The 17,638-nt window shown below is 41.0% G+C and overlaps 1 protein-coding gene across 1 annotated transcript in view; it reads right to left on the reverse strand.

The window, feature by feature from the left end:
- Positions 1 to 4,026: 4,026 nt before the first annotated feature.
- The window catches only part of SLC23A2 (solute carrier family 23 (ascorbic acid transporter), member 2), a 28,722-nt gene continuing 15,110 nt past the window's right edge, over positions 4,027 to 17,638 (reverse strand). Inside the window, exons 7-15 of the mRNA XM_009880093.1 lie at positions 16,646 to 16,827; positions 13,522 to 13,642; positions 12,663 to 12,819; positions 10,945 to 11,092; positions 9,799 to 9,904; positions 6,643 to 6,772; positions 6,358 to 6,495; positions 5,251 to 5,346; positions 4,027 to 4,681 (exon numbers count right to left, since the gene is read on the reverse strand). Of these exons, the coding sequence (XP_009878395.1) occupies positions 4,449 to 4,681; positions 5,251 to 5,346; positions 6,358 to 6,495; positions 6,643 to 6,772; positions 9,799 to 9,904; positions 10,945 to 11,092; positions 12,663 to 12,819; positions 13,522 to 13,642; positions 16,646 to 16,827 (1,311 nt within the window). The 3' untranslated portion in view covers positions 4,027 to 4,448. The remainder of the gene's footprint in view (positions 4,682 to 5,250; positions 5,347 to 6,357; positions 6,496 to 6,642; positions 6,773 to 9,798; positions 9,905 to 10,944; positions 11,093 to 12,662; positions 12,820 to 13,521; positions 13,643 to 16,645; positions 16,828 to 17,638) is intronic.

A 17,638-nucleotide genomic window follows, 5' to 3' on the forward strand; every position in this document is an offset into this window, starting at 1 on the left:
TGCACCAAGTGGGACATTACTTCCCAACCCCCCCCTCCCAAAATGAGTGACCCACCACCTCCCCTACCCCCTTGGAAAAAGAAAAAAGAAAAAAGTCGCTTTTGGTTTAAGAAGGCCACGTAAAAGAAAGACGTAGGTCGTGCTGGTCTGTCGCACATGCATTTTCTACATCGATATACAGATTATGGTAAGCACGGGTTGTTTCAGATTGCAGATGAGCATCCAATGGCTCACTCACACCATTAGAAAGCGGCTGTTTTAAACCACGCGTGCCTGGAGTGCTGTTTATACCATAAATTATGCGATTTTCAACACTATTTATTAGGGATGCAATGCTATAAATGACCGGTCGCACTCACTGATGCTCCTCGTGGTATAAATAGTACTGAGGATTTCAGTTTGCAAGCGCCAATTCTGCATCGGGAGTACCAAGATCTCAGTAGGGAGATGAATAATAAAGAAACCCTTTAGTTTTTGGTAGGAACACAAACATGGGTAAATAAAGTATACACAACTACTATAGATTCGTCAATGAAGAAATTCTACCATCACATGACATTGTCATGACAATCATACCACTCCCTCCCAGGAAAACGGCCATCGTTATCCTGAGTGGAAATGTTATTTTTAATATATGGAAATAAAATACTGCAATATTCATGTACAAACCAAGTTGTCATATTTAAAGTCAGTATTAAAAGGCATAAAGCAAATTCTGTGTTTAAAGTTGGAACTTTCTGAGTGAGGTACCTGATTAAGTTCCTCTGCCAATGCACTCTAATATGACAACGTTAATCAGTCATAGCCGGTAGCTATGAAACCTAAATTTCTATAAGTATAATTTGCAAGTATTTGCTTTAGAAAACATGTTTCAACATGTTAGCAAGAATTCTCAATTTAACCTAAAAAAAAAAAAATACAATAGAATATCAATTACAAAAGTCCCAAGTTATTTTGTTTTGCATACCATCTTTGATATGACAAAATGATATTTCTACCATGAATATTTGCCCTTCCGCCTTAAAAGTTTGGTTGAAACGTCTCATCGCCTCTTAACTCATCTCTCAGGTGTCGTCTTCCCTCCGTGGTTTTGTTTCGTTTAGCTGTTTGAAAGGCAGGCAATAACATGTAGGAAAAATACAGTATTGCGTTGACAGTCAGATTTCTATATCCAGCCACCCTCACGCGTCAAAGCCTGGATGGAACCAGCAAACACAAAGCATTTAAATGCTTTTCAAAACTGCAAGTTAATCCTTCGCATCACATCTGCCAGCAGTGCCGGCGGCGCACCGTGCTCCCCCCGGCCCGGGCACTTCACCACAGCCTCTAAAACGCCAGGGTAGAAAGGCGGACCTGGGCGAAGGATTTTAAGGTCCGCAATCGCCTGCCGCAACTGCACAAAACCAGGGGCGATTCGGAGTTATTTCCCTCGCAAAGAAAAGCCAGGCATCTTCGTCGACTGGCAGCTCAGGGCTGGTTTCCAGTGCATCGGAAAGAGAAAGGGGAGCTTCTCTTTCCAAGGCACCCAGGCATCAGCTCCGTGCTTTGCTCACCTCTCGGCGCTGGGCAGACGCGCGCTTTAACAGCGGCAGCGTGCCCTCTACGTCCACGGTACTGCCGCCGCTCCATCGTAACCCTCCTCTATACATTTCAGGTGCTTCAGCGGATCCCCTTTGCAAAACTGAGGCTCATCCCTAACCATTCATGCTCATAAGAAGATGGAGAGTTATTACACATATAAATTTGGTTACAAAAATGACTGCTAACTACAACTACTTATTTTAGTGTTACCAAGGTAAGCGGCTAGAAGAGCAAACATGTTGGCTAAACCTCACTGTACTTCTCAGCCAGTCAACAGAATCGGCACGCTAGGACCCAAAGTCACAACAAGAATTAAATCCAACTGTTTGTTAAACAGAGTAACCGGACTTCACCTATTCAGAGTGTCTTTCCTACGCTGCAAAAAAGGGGTGGTGTTCTGCTCCAGGGAGAAGAAAAGAATATCCTTGGATTTGTTGCCCTGTAATTTGACCGAAGCACCTTGGCAATTCCCAAGTGACGGCAATGCAGAACACGCACAGCATTACTCAGCCAAAGGGGAGAGAAGACAAATGCTATTTTCTCACCACTTCGCCTCTTGACTGCGAAAGCACTGAAGTTACCAGGAGAATATTTGGGGGGAGAAGTTAGAAAAGCCTCGGGACGCGGGTGTCCCTGCTGCGCCCAGCAGCATCACCAGACTCAACATTTCTGAATTGCTGAGGTGGCATGGTTTTAAACAAAAAACTTTTGCCTCCCTTTCTCAACCCTTACAACATAACCACCTTTTGGCATTTTACATCATTACAACCACCAAACACAGGTGGCTTTGTTTTTTCTCCTTTTTCATATATATATATATTTATTTATTTATATTTAACTCCCCCATGTCTCCCACACATCTTTGGTTGCACATAAAGTTGGGAAATTTGGAAGCTTCGTGCCACTGATTAGAGGTCTCCGCACTCAAACTACCTGCAAGCGGATATGGAAATCTAACACCTCACTACCTGAAGAGGAAAAATTTAAAAAGGATAAAAATGACTTTGTTTCACAGGCAAACTAACCTTGTCTACTACACAATAACTCTTCCGACCAGCTTTCGAGATAGTCCAATAGACACCAAGACTGCAAACTACTGAAAGTTCCCTGAAGCGGGAACAAACACATGCTTCGTAATGGAAAAAGCGGTATAAAATAGTTTCTGGAAACAGCCATGGCATGCTGAGAACGCTATCAATGGAATCATTCCGACTCTACACTATTCAGTACGGATCTGTTAAGCTCCTTCCTTGCCCTCCCCACCCCAACCCTTCCATGCTTCAATAACCAATAACAAACTCACCTGGAAGTAGACTCAGAGAAAACAGAGTTCCTGCGCTCCTGTCCAGTAGTCAAACTTTCATAAATATATTAGTGAATTACAGGATCTACTGTCATGTTTTTTTTTTCCAGGAATACAAAATGCAAGCACCGTAGAGCATACTGGCCTTGAAATTACATTACACTACATTTCCCTGATGATCTCCATAGCTTAAAAATGCTTCTGGGGCCACACCGAAGTCTAAAACTAACTTGCAATAGTAAGAACATTAAACATGAATAAACCTTTTAGTTATGAATGAGTGATGAGCATGAACACCCACATAACATCAGAGCTGAGACTATTCCAGGAAAAAAACAAATATCTGAATGGTGCCCTGATTGGACCCAATACCCGTTAAACCATCCAGTGGGTGAGGACATCAAATGTAGTGTCTCTGCCCTTCAAGATCACCTCCGCAGCAGTAACGAGCTTTCGCAGAAGCCCCACCAGGAGAGAAGAGAAAGAGGCGATGCACCATAAGCCGCTCGCGGGCAGCATCGCCTCTCGATACCCGATCTAGAACATTCTGCAAAGATCCAAACCAGCGACTGCCGGCAGCGTTTTGATCGCGTGGCTTTCCCCGCAGGGAAAGCTGCACACATACAAATGTCAATTGCTTAGAACTGCTCAACAAATTAGCATTTTTGTTCGGGAAATGTCTTGCTGGATACAGGTATCGCACTGTAAAAAGTGTTATTGGGTCCCGTCTGGAAGTTAAATGTTTCCCATCTCTGTAAAACTCAAGCTACCTGTGTCCCTTTAAAGAAAACCTGCACCTGGGCACAAGAAATTAGGTGGTGAAATGCCAGGCAGAAAAAGCAAACGTTGGAAAATGTGAACTGACATGAAACGAGTGGTTCCTTCTACAGCACTAAGCTATCAGAAGTCGGTCATAGTTTTCATCGGCAAAGTTATTACAGAAACTTTCTGTCTTAACACTGGACATCTGACTGAACTAGTGGCAATTCAAAAAAATACTCTCATGATTTGCCAGTATCAACTGAGTCTGGTTTCCAGGGGGCTGAAAATATGGAATGTGCAAATCAGTGAGTCAAAAACAATATATATGGGATTTATATACAGGACTAGAAGAAATTTCCTCCCCCCCCTCCCCCTTCTTCCAGGAGTCAAATTTTCTGGCGTAACTAACATTGCCAGCAATGAATGCGCCAAAAATGCCAGCATCAACGACTTAAATAAAATCCCTCCAAAAAGTAACATTTTTCAATAGCACCTACATAATTCCGGAACCTAAGCCCCATTTCAAATAAACAGACTTAGGTGCGCAGGCATCTATAGCTTTTGAAAAATCAAACAGAGGAGCATTTGCGAATTTGACCCAGAGACACTAGATCTGGCTACCACCACCCACAACAGGAAAGCTTTTTTTTTTTTAATTTTTTTTTTTTTTTTAAATTCGTCTCAGCTCTGGTTCCAGAATTTAAATGCAGATATACAAAACATATATTTTAATGCTTCTTAATCAGCAAGAAACTGCAAATACATCTCTTACTACAACTAGATAATATAATTTTAACTAAGGCTATACTGTAGCTTCTGAGTCTTCATCTGAACTCCTGCAGTTACTGCTTTTCCTGAAGCCTTTCCACGTGTAACCCATGAAGGTAGGGCTGATGGGCAGGAAGCTGAAACACCTGTATTTTTTAATAAAGTTCATGCCAAAAGGCAAATCATACGTTTCCATGCCATCCAGTGACTTGCTTCCTTTGCCAACCCCTTTCTTCCATTTCCGTATTCCCCTTTCTTCAGGGCTGCCTAGAAGTCAAAATAAAAGAAAAAGAAAAAAAAAAAAAGATATACATTCATGAATATCTTTATGTAAACACACTATGTAAAAAAACAGTAGAGGTTAAGAGAAGAAAGAAAACGCCAGATCTCAGACACCATGTTCAGCAAAGCGCTGGAAAGATCTTCTAGACTCCTCAAAGAGGCAGGAAGAGGGGAAAATATATTTATTGGAAATGGCTATTATTGGTTTTATTTTGTAACCGGATGTCAAGGCAAATTTTTGCTCTCAAATGAATGGAAGCAGGTTTGCATCTTAAAATATTTTTACTTGGTCTTCTGAAGAAGACTATTCTGGTTTGAGTTTTATCAGCCATTTTGTATGTTTAATAGAATGGAGACCTTAATGTGAAAAAGATTCAACGCGTTCTCAAGGAAACTGAGTCACACAGTGTTAGGCAGTCTACTGTAGGTGTTGAAGAAGTCAGCAGCAGAAGCAGTAATCTCTTCCTCATCTCCTGCCTCCTCGAAATGCTGTGCTACCTTCATTCAGAAAGGCAGTTATTATTTTAGAGAAAATGACAAGTTGACACGCTGACCTGGAATGGTATTGTCCAAAATAAATGCAACGCAGCCACCGACAAACATGGCTGTAGTGAGAAGAACGTTTAATACTTGATCAATGCCCGCTATTCCTAGAAGAACAGGAAAAAAAAATATTTAGAATTTGAATTTTGCCATACACATCCTGATTTACACACAGGTCAACTGGGAAAACTTTCTACCGAGTTCACTGAGGAATTTGCTCAAACTGGACTCGTAAAACCATGTAGGAAAAGATGCAGAACTTTCAACTAATGTAGTCCACCATGGGGAATGCTTCTTTCCCAAAACATAACTCCATGAACCTTCAGTTGCTTATAAAAATGTCATGAAATGCCATTTTAGTTTCTACTGCAGACACAACTGCTTAATTTAAACTAAGCAGACAACTACAAAATGGAAAAGGAGAAACGTTCATAACGTAAGATCACGTGGAACGAAATAATACCTTTTATAAACTGTTACTTTTTAAAAGGGCAAGACGTCACAGCACCAATTCATGGAAGAACATTGTATTAATATATCATCACCTAACTCTGCTTGAATGATCTTCCTTTGATGACACACGCTGTCATGACCGCTATTGAGAAGACAGTATTAAAAGAGAAAACCTTCCCCATGAATTCACCAAATCTGTAACTTGGCTAACAGTCTGAAATGGAGTTCATTAAAATTCAGATTGAGAACACATGTCTGCAGTGACAAAAAATTTCAAAACCCCAAACAAGTTCCTAGCTTCTGAACTCCTGATGTACCTTGGTATTTCCCCCTGTTCTTTTAAAATAATTTAAAATTCAGATTCACCCCTTTAGTCTTTCTTCCAGTCCAAATGGCAATTGCCTCCCTCCACTGCTCTACAACCATTCCCAGAGAAAGCACAACAACTGCCAGTGTATCCCACCGAAACATGCAATTAACGTCTCAACATCTCAATTAATTCTCCTCTGAACACACCTGCTTTCTTATCTATAGCTTTTATTGTCTCCATAATACTCTGCTTTTTTTTCCTCTTATTTAACCCTTTACATTACTTTGTACGTGTATGTTTGGCCCATGAGTACAAGTTAAAAGTACACTTCATTCAAATGAGCAGAAACACGTACCTGTGACCAGTGGATTTTGTCTGAGATAGCTTGGAAGGACAAGTCCAAAGAAAATGGAAAATCCAAGTACAAACAGGTTACGAGAAGAATTTAAATCTATGAACTGGAGGTTAGACAGACCCACGGCTGTAATCATCCCTAAATAAAAATAAAACAAGCCTCAGCTTTTATATAGTCTTTTTCCTTAAAAAAAGAAAAAAAAAAGCACCATATGTATAAACACAGCACTACAGTAAAAAGATACAGCCACCCAGAACACAAAATGGGCAAAAAACCATACGTTACCGAAGAGAGTGCAGAAGAGGGCACCGAGCACGGGGTCAGGCAGCGATGCAAAGAGAGCACTGAACTTGCCAACCATCCCAAGCAAGAGCATGAAGGCTGCCCCATACTGAATAACCCTGCGACTTCCAACCTGCCAGAGAACAAAAAGGAACAAATATTTTATTTTGTATTTTACATAATAAATATTTTATTACTCTCTTTTGCATTTAAAACTTCTTTTCAAGCTTCCATGCGTATTTTTTTGTGGTGTTAAAACACAGGCTGCAGAGCCTTTACAAATGTCTTGGAGGGCTCAGCTGTAACATGGCCGCACTCCAATTCTAACATAACTTCATGTGATTTTGTTTTTGTTAACATTAAGTCATCTTTAAAACCATCTGTAACTGCTATAGCCATAATAACCATGAAACGTGGTGCAGTCCCATCTACAGTAAAGAAAACAAATAGACCATAACTAGGAGATGGCAAACGGATCAATTGTAATGAAAATGGAAAAAAAAAAAATTAAAATGCATGCATTGCTGCCCTTTTACACATGAATATATGCATTAGCTACCTACCATGCAGTTCACTTGAAGGAGATGCAGGTTTTCCAGACAGATTATCAAGTGATTTTCTAACATCCCTCTTTGTGATCAGAACTGAATTCACTTCATATGCAAATCGTGGCTGTGCTAACACTATGAAACCAAGTGCCTGCACTTCCTTCCCGTTTTTATTTTAAGCATTCCGACTTCGGGCAGTATTTCTCTGGCACTATGCTGTAGTGGTAGCTGATAAACCTGAATAGTCGGTATTTTAATAGCGTTATACTTGCATAAGAGGTGCACCAGGGACAAAACTCCCCCCACTATGGTGGTAAGGTGGTTTCTAGCAAAGCCCTTTGTAGGTCTCCTGTTACAGAGAATTAAGTTTCAAAGAGAAGTAGATATGAATTTGTTAATCACATGTGGCTGAGCTAAATAAATGGCACGAGAAAAAAAATGATACAGTAGGCATGTTTAGGGTCAAGGTACTTCTTTTCCCCATATTCTTCACTGCTTAACTGTTAGGTGAGAGGTGTTCACCTACAAACAGACCAGTAAATTGGGGTGTTTGCTAGAATAGTAACAGAAGTTAGCTTGCACCTTTCTCTATTTTTTATAAAGATATTCATTTCCTTAGGGCCACCAATATCTTGCTCAAAAATTATCTTCCTGCATGAAATAGATTATTTAAAAAATCCACACAATAGCAACATTTATTTATGCAAACCCTCAATCACTACAAGGCAAACAAATTAAGCTCCTTTCGAAAGCTCCTGAAAGCATCCTGGTCAGCATTCAGCTCAAACTACGCATTTATTCCCAGGCACTCATGCACACACTGTATGTGAGTATTTTGGAGTGCATGATCCGGTACCTAGTACCTTACTGGAGCATCCATTTCATCAACATTATGGCATAAACTGCCTATGCTTTTGCCCCAAATAATCAGATTTAGTCAATTCTCCTCTCATCAAATAAAACTCGCTCACAGACTCGCTCAAACACTTTGCAGTATTTACATCCAGGTGAAGCTTCAAACTGAAATTCTAAGCGTGATCATAACCTGATTTCAGGGGAGGGAAATGCCTTTTCAAACGTTGCACTGCTCTAACGGGATCACCAGGACTACGTCTTTACTTGCGCGCACTGAAGACTTCCTCTCCCAAATAAACAGCAGAGTATCTACATGCCCAAAATCTATTTTGATATAATTTGAAGCTGAAAAACTATGAGGTTTTCAGGAAAGAGCATGCAGACAGGAAAACAAGACAAAACACTGGAGCACAGCCATCCAGCTGTGCCATTCTGGGTAAGGCATAGTCACTCTTCCATCACGTGCTCTGAACAGACCTAACTGTAGAGAACTCTGTTCTCTCTAACAGCTGCCAGTTTAACATTCATTATTCGCTGTTCCAAAGCAAAACGTACACTCATTTCTGTAGACTGTTAATAAACGAAGTGCTGTTAATTCATATCAACTCCTATGAAGTAACAACAGAAATTAAGCAGAACAGAATAAACCTTTCTTTAAGCATTTTTCTAACCACCATTTCTTCTAGGAAATTTCCATCAGCAACTGAATGGAAGACTTATACAGACAGCAGATGGTGCTATTAGTATTTATATTCTACCCTAAAACCGAACAGACTCATCCTTTGTGCAGGAAAAAAAAAATGGCTGAAGATGAATTTATCATCTATATTGGATTAAGTCAGAAGGATGAGTTATTGTAAGTGGAGAGCGTACATTTTCTATCTTGTATGCATGAAGTAGATTTATAGCTTTCGAGCAAAATACGCAACAAGATGTACGTATATACAACATAAATTACTCTTACCAATTTTGTTGATGTTTCTTAACAAGGTTAAATTAACAATATCGAGCAGATCTATCTGCAGCCCAAGGTCTCCCAGTTCAGCAAGACATTCAAGCACACATCTAGTTCCGCATGAGAACAAAGGAATTTTTTAAGTGCTTATATATTTTGCTGAGTAACACCCCCAAAAAATATATCATTCCCTAAGCATGCTCAGTGCTTGAAAAACCTATCATGACGGAAACAAATATTTAAGGTACATTTAACTTTGAAGTGACCTTGACTGCAGCTCCTGTTCTATCTGTGTCAGCGTAACCTCCTTGTACAGATGTAGATAAAACCCAAGGACCTCAAGTTGTGTTTCATTGTGCATTCAAGTGAGACATTAAAAACAGCCAGGTCTCCAGAGATGCTTTCAGAGCCAGGACAGTCAAAAGAGTATCACTTTCTACACAGTTCACAGTGTTTATGCCTCAACTCAAAACACCCTGGAGCCCTGGAATGCCTCCTCAGTTTTCAAAGGGATAGCTTATTTAGCATCATCTGCTTTACCTAGTTTTTTTTAACTGCCCTTTACTCCAAATTAAAATAAGGTTTTTGAGGTCCTTATCTACAATTCGTTTCCATTAGACAAGGGCCGGTAGAGACAAGTTGTGTAAATTCAGAATGCTGTGTAAAGTTTGTCAGCACAAAGTGCTACGTAGAATGGCTTCTTGGAAGATGACCATGCTGTGAAACATGAAAATGCCATAAGCCATCCACCAGAGGAGATAAAATACTCCAGTCACTGAGTAATCAAGGTAAAGCACATACCTTTGTGATACCCAAGACACCAATGTTAGGGCTGGAAGAAGTGGATCCATTCCCTGTCCCGAATACTCCATCCAGAACACAGGAGAGACCCTCGATAAAAATCCCTCTGTAAAGCACAAACAGAAAAAGAGTTGAACTCGTATTAGTGTAGACTCACTTCAGATGGTGCTTTAAGACCACATCTCATGTTCATGCCTGTTAAGGCATCTGTCCCACATGAATTATTATTATAATTCACGTTTCCAGCTCCAACACACCTGAAAACCAACTTGAGTTCTGTTTTCTATGTTTTAGGTCTATGTCTACATTCCTAAACTGAGGAAATTACAAAATAATTCAAGTCAAACCTGGAGCTCTTCTTTATTGCTAAAACTGCATTTCAGGTGAATTTGATGTGATACCCCAATTCCAGAACAAGAGTTCTGTCCCTACTGAAACTGTACTATTACAAAGTAATACGCAATTACGAAGGGTTATGAAGATGCTGAGGGGACTGGAGCATCTCTGTGATGAGGAGAGGCTGAGGGACGTGGGGCTGTTCAGTCTGGAGAAGAGAAGACTGAGGGGGATCTTATCAACGCTGATCACTCCTTCAAGGGAGGGTGCCGGGGGGTGGGAACAGTCTGTTTCCAGCGGTGCCCAGTGACAGGACAAGAGGGAACGGGCACAAAGGTGACCATGGGCAGTTCCATCTCCACCTGAGGAGGGCCTTCTCTGCTGTGAGGGCGGCAGAGCAGTGGCACAGGCTGCCCAGAGAGGTGGGGGAGTCTCCCCCTCTGGAGCCATCCCAAACCCGCCTGGACGCCGTCCTGTGCCACTGCTGGAGGTGCCCCTGCTCTGGCGGGGGGTGGGATGGGGGAGCTCCAGAGGGACCTTCCCACCCCCACCACTCTGCGAGTCTGGGATTAACTTCCATGGACTCCAGCAGAAATAGGACTAGGTTTCCAATGCTACATTTGCAACAAAATAAGTGAACATGACAGTTGCATCTTATATTTCAAGATCCTTGGCCCTTGTGTTTGACCAAATTGTAACGTTTAATCTCAGAACACATTCTTGTCTTATTCCAAGGAGAAAAAAAAAAAAATGCTAAAAAACTCCAGTAGCTTAACACACCGAAAATTTATATTATTTTTTTTTACATACCTGTTTATTGCATGAATAGGTGGAGGAGGAGCACAAGACAACCTGGCACAGGCATAGTAATCTCCTATTGATTCAATAATGCTAGCGACAACTGCGCTAAGCATTCCTATTACTCCAGCGGCTGAAATGGTTGGCAGTCCCCACTGAACTGTGAAGAAAAGAAAACTGAAATCTCTCCTGCCACAGAAAACAATTTAGATATCAAAACACACAGCAATTTATTCATCTTTAATGGAATCAACAAACTCCCTTCACAGTAACACAGTCTGGCAAGTTCAAGTAGATGAAAGGAGCAAAGGAAAAACCGCCTAACCAACTGCTTTGATCATGCTTGGAAAAAGCCCAAAAAACCCTAAACCCCACCAAAAAAATTCCTCCTCTTCAGAAGGAAGGAATTTGAACTACCGCTTGTGAAAAAACAATTCTGATCAGTGAGGCGAATGCCACTTAATTATTATTGCGCTGAAAACTCAGTCCTTGGTTACAAGTTTAGTCTACCGAAGAGAATGGCCAACAACCAGCTATGATCATTGTACAAACACCTTCCAATTCCAAATTTTTGTGGAAGAGAAAATAAGATTAATCTAAGCCTATAGAAAAGCTTGGCAGGTTTTCCGCAGCAACTGCCTTGATGCTTTTATCTCTTTGAAATAGATGAGCCTCTTGCAACAAAAGGAACTTTAAGTCACACAAACGTGAATGAACAAGGCTTCACAAATAAGAAAGGGTGGCGAAGTCTTCCTCTTCTTCTTTCCCAAAAGCTTCTATTATACATCTCGCAAGTCCTGCTTTAGAAGTGGTTTCTTTTAAGAACTAATCAGAACCAAAGCATAGGGAAAACCACAACGGAGCTGCCTCATTACAACGTAGTAGTATTCCTAACAATTTCTATCATTCTGTTCTAGTAGAATATTATTCTATTATTACCCCGTTAATTTCTGAGCAACACAAGGGTGAACCAGTCGTGCAACTCTATCTCATGCCTTTAGAAACAGCCATTAACAGCTTTAAGCTTAAAGGTGTTCAGCAGAAGAACACAAACATCCAAGACGTCATGTAAAGTGTTTTGCGTTCTCTAGTAAATACTGTTTTGTCCTCTGTTAAGTACGGACTGGCATTCTCTGACTTGCCCATCGGCCCCATTCCAATGCCGCTTCTGCAAGTCAGGACATTTTTCTGTAGCCGTTAGCAGTTGTGCTAGTTCAGGAACGGGTGTGTTTGGGACAAGGAAGTGCATTAAGCTGGAAAAATCTCCGCACACTACTGATTCTTTAGATAATGGGAATCGGTGACTTCAGTAGCTCTACAGGAGTTGTAATAACCCATCCTTATTGTTATATGGCACTAACAGCAGTTGACTACAGTATCGACAAGTACAGGCACATCAACCCGTCCCTGAAAATCCATGCTATGTGTACAGTCACGCTATGTTTGTTATTAGAAATTAAGAGTTACCTAGATAAACCTCGCAAGTACCTTCTACAAATTTAAGTTTCAGAGACTTGGTCTTTCTTGGGTGAGACCTCAAGGCATCAAATTAAAGAGGAAAACAAGAAAAAACCCATAATCCGCACCTATGATGTCTTTAGGTCAGTGCATGTTGAAGTGCATCAAAATGATAGTATTGAGGGAAAAATAGCAACGCTTCTGAAAACAACAGAAATGACACTCACAGGCATATTATTAGAAAAACAGCCCTTAAACGCAGACATACTTACAAGGATAAGGAACCTTGAACCACGGAGCTACCAACAGCACTCCTCGGCGGGCGTCTGTGCGAGCGTAGAAGCCGTACTTCGAACTGTCAGGGGGAAAGACGTCTGTCACAGTGAAGATGAAGCAAAGCAACCATGACACCAAAATAGCTAAAATGATCTGTGAAAGAGGAGAAAAAGAGCTGTTTAAAATCGTTTGCAATATTCATCAAGAGCAAACAGTTCCTGCGCAGAATATCTATTACACATATATCTCAGTGTGATCTTAAGTGATATTTTAATTCTAAACAAGCAGTAAATCCTGTAATAGATCGGTTACGTGCTTCCCCCCCTGCCACTAACGAAGGTGCTGCTACAAAAGCTTCAGAATTAGAACAAGCCTCTTGTCTCCCCCAACAAATGGGAAAGTCTCCAAATGGGCACTTAAACAAACTAGTGAATTAATCTCAACTTTACCAGAGAAATAAAAAGAAGTCTTTCACATGGGGTAACCGAGTATTGCTTTCATAAAATTAGAAGATAATGATCTCGCCATCCCTTTTGGAAGGCTCAGTTTAGGCTTTCACTGCATGCATAAACACACCTTCTTCTCTACCCCCTTCCCTGCCCTCCGTGATCTTCATCATCCCAACGACTCTTCACCAGAGAAGGATACCAGAATGGGGTCTGGCAAGACTACAAGATGAGACTATTTCCTGTGGCAAATGAGCCATTTAGTTAAGTTCCCCATAAGCCCATTTAAGCTTTTAAGTCACCTTTGTGATCTATTGTATTATTACGAAAAATCAAAACCAAGAAAAAAAAAAACCAAAACACAAATTAGGTGTTTTTTGGTAAGTGAAGAACAAGTTCAAGTACTCACAGGGAACATCTTGAAAAGTTGCAGCCTGTATGCTGTCCATCCTTTCTTAGATTTGTAAATGGGTAAGGGAAATTTGACATTTCTGGCATACTGAGAAAACAACAATACCAGGAAAATAGTCCTGACGGAAAAAAAAAAAAAGGACAAGAGAGACACGTCATTAGCACCAGTATGTTAAAAATCCTTCCCAGCACAATCCTGTTCAGGGTCTTCAGACACAAAATATAAATGTATGTTTTAAATTTAGCACAAGTCAAGGCATCACAAGAGAATATATTTTAAATAAATTATTATTCCACGAAAGCCAAACCAACCTAATTTGTATTCTGAAGTGCTGCAAAAATAGCCAGCAGCAAACAGGTAAATGAAACCAGGAAAATGAATGGGACTAAAGAAAGATGTTCAGAGCTAAAAAGCCATTAGCAAAGAGCTCCGCTGCACCGCTTGCTTCTTTTCCACTCTAACTAATCTGTGTGTCCAGGTCCACGCTGCATATGAAGCACAAAGGCTGCTGCCAGCAAATGGCTAGAAACAGGAAAACTAGAGCCCAGTATACAATAATTTTTACATTTCACAATTTGCATAAAACTCTGAAGCACTTGAAAAATTTCTGTCAAGGGAAATGCTTTCTTCAACTCTTAAGAATCCAATCTGGGCGGGGTGGTATATGCATCTTTCGCTAAACAGCTGTAAATCAAGCAGAACAGAGCCCCCAAACCCCAAGATTCAATACAAATGCAGTTCACCAGTAATCCAGTTTATGAGTTTTTAGATGCTTCAAGTATTGTGCATTTTTCTCCCTTGTCAAAACTGCTAAGCTCCTCTATACGTTAAAAATTAATTCAATTCTACAGCTAAGAAGTATCCACTGCAATGAAAAATAAAAAGCCAGGGCAGGTTGCTTAATGCTGAAATAGTCAAAACCAGTTCTGCTATAAAAAGACTAAACAAAGAGTCAAGCTGTCCGAAGGAGGAAAGCTTTGCTGAAATTTGAGATTATGTTTTTATCAGCTGAAAAAAAAAAAAAAAAAAAAAAAGATTTTAAGCTTCCCTCCCTTTTCTGTCCACGATCAGTTTCAGTCTGTAAGAAACAAAACAGAGCTTTATTCTCCCTCAGCCTCCAGAACAAAGAGCTCTGCACAAGGAGGGTGTCATTTACAGCCTTCACCCTCCACTGGAGTGCAATGATAAAGGCACCTTTTCCTTGTGTTCAGGAAACATTTTGGCATCTCTCCCAAGTCCATTTTGGAAAGGTGTGCTGCACTCCCTAACAGCAGCTACCCTGCCACGCTAGCCCCCAGGGCAGGTGGCTTTGTATTTTGATTTATTTAGCACAGAGCTGTAAAGAATGTAAGGATATTATATTATTGTAAATAATATTATACTGGCTACATGGCAGGGGGGGTTACTGCCATTCTGTAAAATATTATCAAATCTTTAAATGCCCAAAGAAACGGTTTTGTTCATCAGATACACAGGCAAAGACCAATTCAGGAATAATTTTCCTTTTTACAGATCACAATGCAATGTGTTTTATGGATTAAATTATTGCAGGCTGGCACCCACAGAACAAGCGAGGTCAGAAAATTGTTTGGGAAACCGACAATCTTGTCAAATAGCATCTGGAGCTAATAGAGGATAAGAGCTCTTCTGCAGGTATTATTCTGCTGTGCTAGATAGCAATACAGCATTTTTATCTCATCAGAACAGTCAAGACAATTTCAAGTGCCACATCTTGTAGAGATCAAGTTACTTTTGAGAGGCTCTAGATGGCTACAGAGTTATTTTCAACAATCTAGTGCACATTTTTGCGTGGCAGAAGCCAGAAATACTTATTGACTGGGTAATATTTAAATCCTGTTCCTAAATAGATTTTTTTTTTTCCATCTGAAAATGTCAACTTTAATTACACGTTTCCATGTCCAATTCACCAAAGGTTTGCTTGATTGATTTAACATTAGTCCCAACTTGCACAGAATTTGTTTTACAGGAAAATAAAACGTTCCTTTGGGTCAGCTGTTTAACATAATAGAACTACAAAAATATTCACGATGCTAACATCCAAGATAAAAGAGAATTAAGCAGCCCTTTTAATCATAAGCTGCACTTACAGAATACTTTACATGTTCAAAGTACTGTGCAAACAGATTAGTCAGATCAGAATCTGATCTCATCAAATCATTCCTTCCGCTTCCAGAGCCAGCACAAAGTTGGTCTCTACACACTGAATATTGCAACTGCTTCAGCCAATTTCCTTCTCCCTAAAATGTGGTTCCCATCCCGATTTGGCTGGTAATCCACAGCATCTCACAACAGGAAGCTTTTGTCTTCTCTTCATCTCATTTTTCTCAGTTATTCCCTTTCATACCACTAATCTCAATTCTTTTGGTGTCCCTGCCCAGGGCAGGGGGGTTGGAACTCGATGATCTTCAAGGTCCCTTCCAACCTAAACCATTCTATGATTCTCTGATTTAATTTCCCTGGCATCTATACCTACAGAAGCACACATCATGCCCTGAAATTCACTCTAAAAGCCTTATTGTCTACTCAACAGAAATCTGCCTACTTATGCCCCATCGACTGATGGCATTCAGGGAAATACACATCCTCTCTGTTGTCATACAAATTTCTCTTGGCTACAGGTAAGCAAACCAGTAATAATGACAAATGGATCACTACTACCAATGGTATTTGCTTGCTGTTGCAGAGTAAGAAACATACACAACAGCATCATAAACACAGAAATGCAAATTGTTGATTAATCTCTCTGGTGTTTTGCTAAATCATTTTTTCTATAGCACCGAATTAAGACTCAGCCAATGGCTCCCAGAACAACTGTTGTTTTATAAAACTCCCTGTTCCCCACACCTCACTTTCACCTCTCGTCCTTTCCTTCCTCCTCTTCTTCACATTGCTGCTGTCCTTATTCCCACTTTGCCAGCTGACCCTATCCAGACCCACTCACATTCCTGCAGAGGGTATTTCTCCACTCCGGGAGCACTGCAGTGCCACCTTTGGCAACTGAGCAGACTCTGGCTTTTCCCTGGCACTCCGAAATTCCTGCAATGACGACTTACCAACTGGGACCCCCTGGCCTAAGCCAAGAACACCCAGGAGTACTTACAACATAGCGATACCCCAGTGTTTGCCTGCTCTTTCTCCAGCAGCTTGGAAACCCGAGAGGCCGATGAGAGCAACAGTTGGCGTGATGGTCAGAGGTCCAATGTATCGCAACAGGGCACCGGGAAGGCCAAGCAAACCGATCACCACTTCGATCAAGGAGGACATGATAATAGCACCTTGGATCTGAACAGACAAGAACGGGAAAGAGAGAGTTCAGTCCAATCTTACAAGCAAACCTCAAACATTTCTTTTTCTGCTCTGGATTACAAACTGCAGTTAAAAGAATTCAGTGACACAGAAGAACTCAGCAAATTTTTCGTCATAAAACAGCTCATTATGTTTAAGTGACTTATTGCTTAAGCATAACACTTATGGTTTTCTCCACAAAAACTATTACACAACAGACCAGTGGGCCAGTCTGGTAGTTGTGTGGATAGCACATCACACTGTCAGACAGGAGACCTGGGTTCCAGGCTAACCTTTAAGCTCTCAGATCGAACCGGCAAGGGTTGGTGGCGCCACGGAGGTGATGCTCCTAGCTCCTAGGGGCAGAGTGTATGCTGCATTGTTCACAAGTGCTCCTTAGAAGCTGGTATAGAGCAGCGTTGTGGTCTCAGGAGACTGTCAGCCCTCTTGGCTGCAGGGCTCTTGGCAGGATGTAGCTATGGTTTGAACATGGGGAAGAGAGAGGGGTTGTTTTTAATTAAAAAAAAGTTTGCAGCCCAAAGCAACGGGATGGGAGATAAATTCCATGACACACGCTTTAATTTGGACTACGCTATCTACCACTCTAGTGTGATGCCTGGGCACAACCCTCATCCTGGGCTCTGCAGAGCATGACAAAGTTCAGACTGCACTGCTGCGAGTGGAGAAGGAGTTTGATCTATTTCAGCAAGTCTTTTGGGAGAATCAACGTCTTATTAGAATAGTCTCCAACTTAAAGACATCTAGGGATGAACCAGATTTGCTAACTGCGTATTACCTTCCACGGGGC

This window comes from Charadrius vociferus, unplaced genomic scaffold (genome assembly GCF_000708025.1).
Source record: "Charadrius vociferus isolate BGI_N301 unplaced genomic scaffold, ASM70802v2 scaffold1442, whole genome shotgun sequence".
In the NCBI taxonomy this organism is placed as follows: Eukaryota; Metazoa; Chordata; class Aves; order Charadriiformes; family Charadriidae; genus Charadrius; species Charadrius vociferus.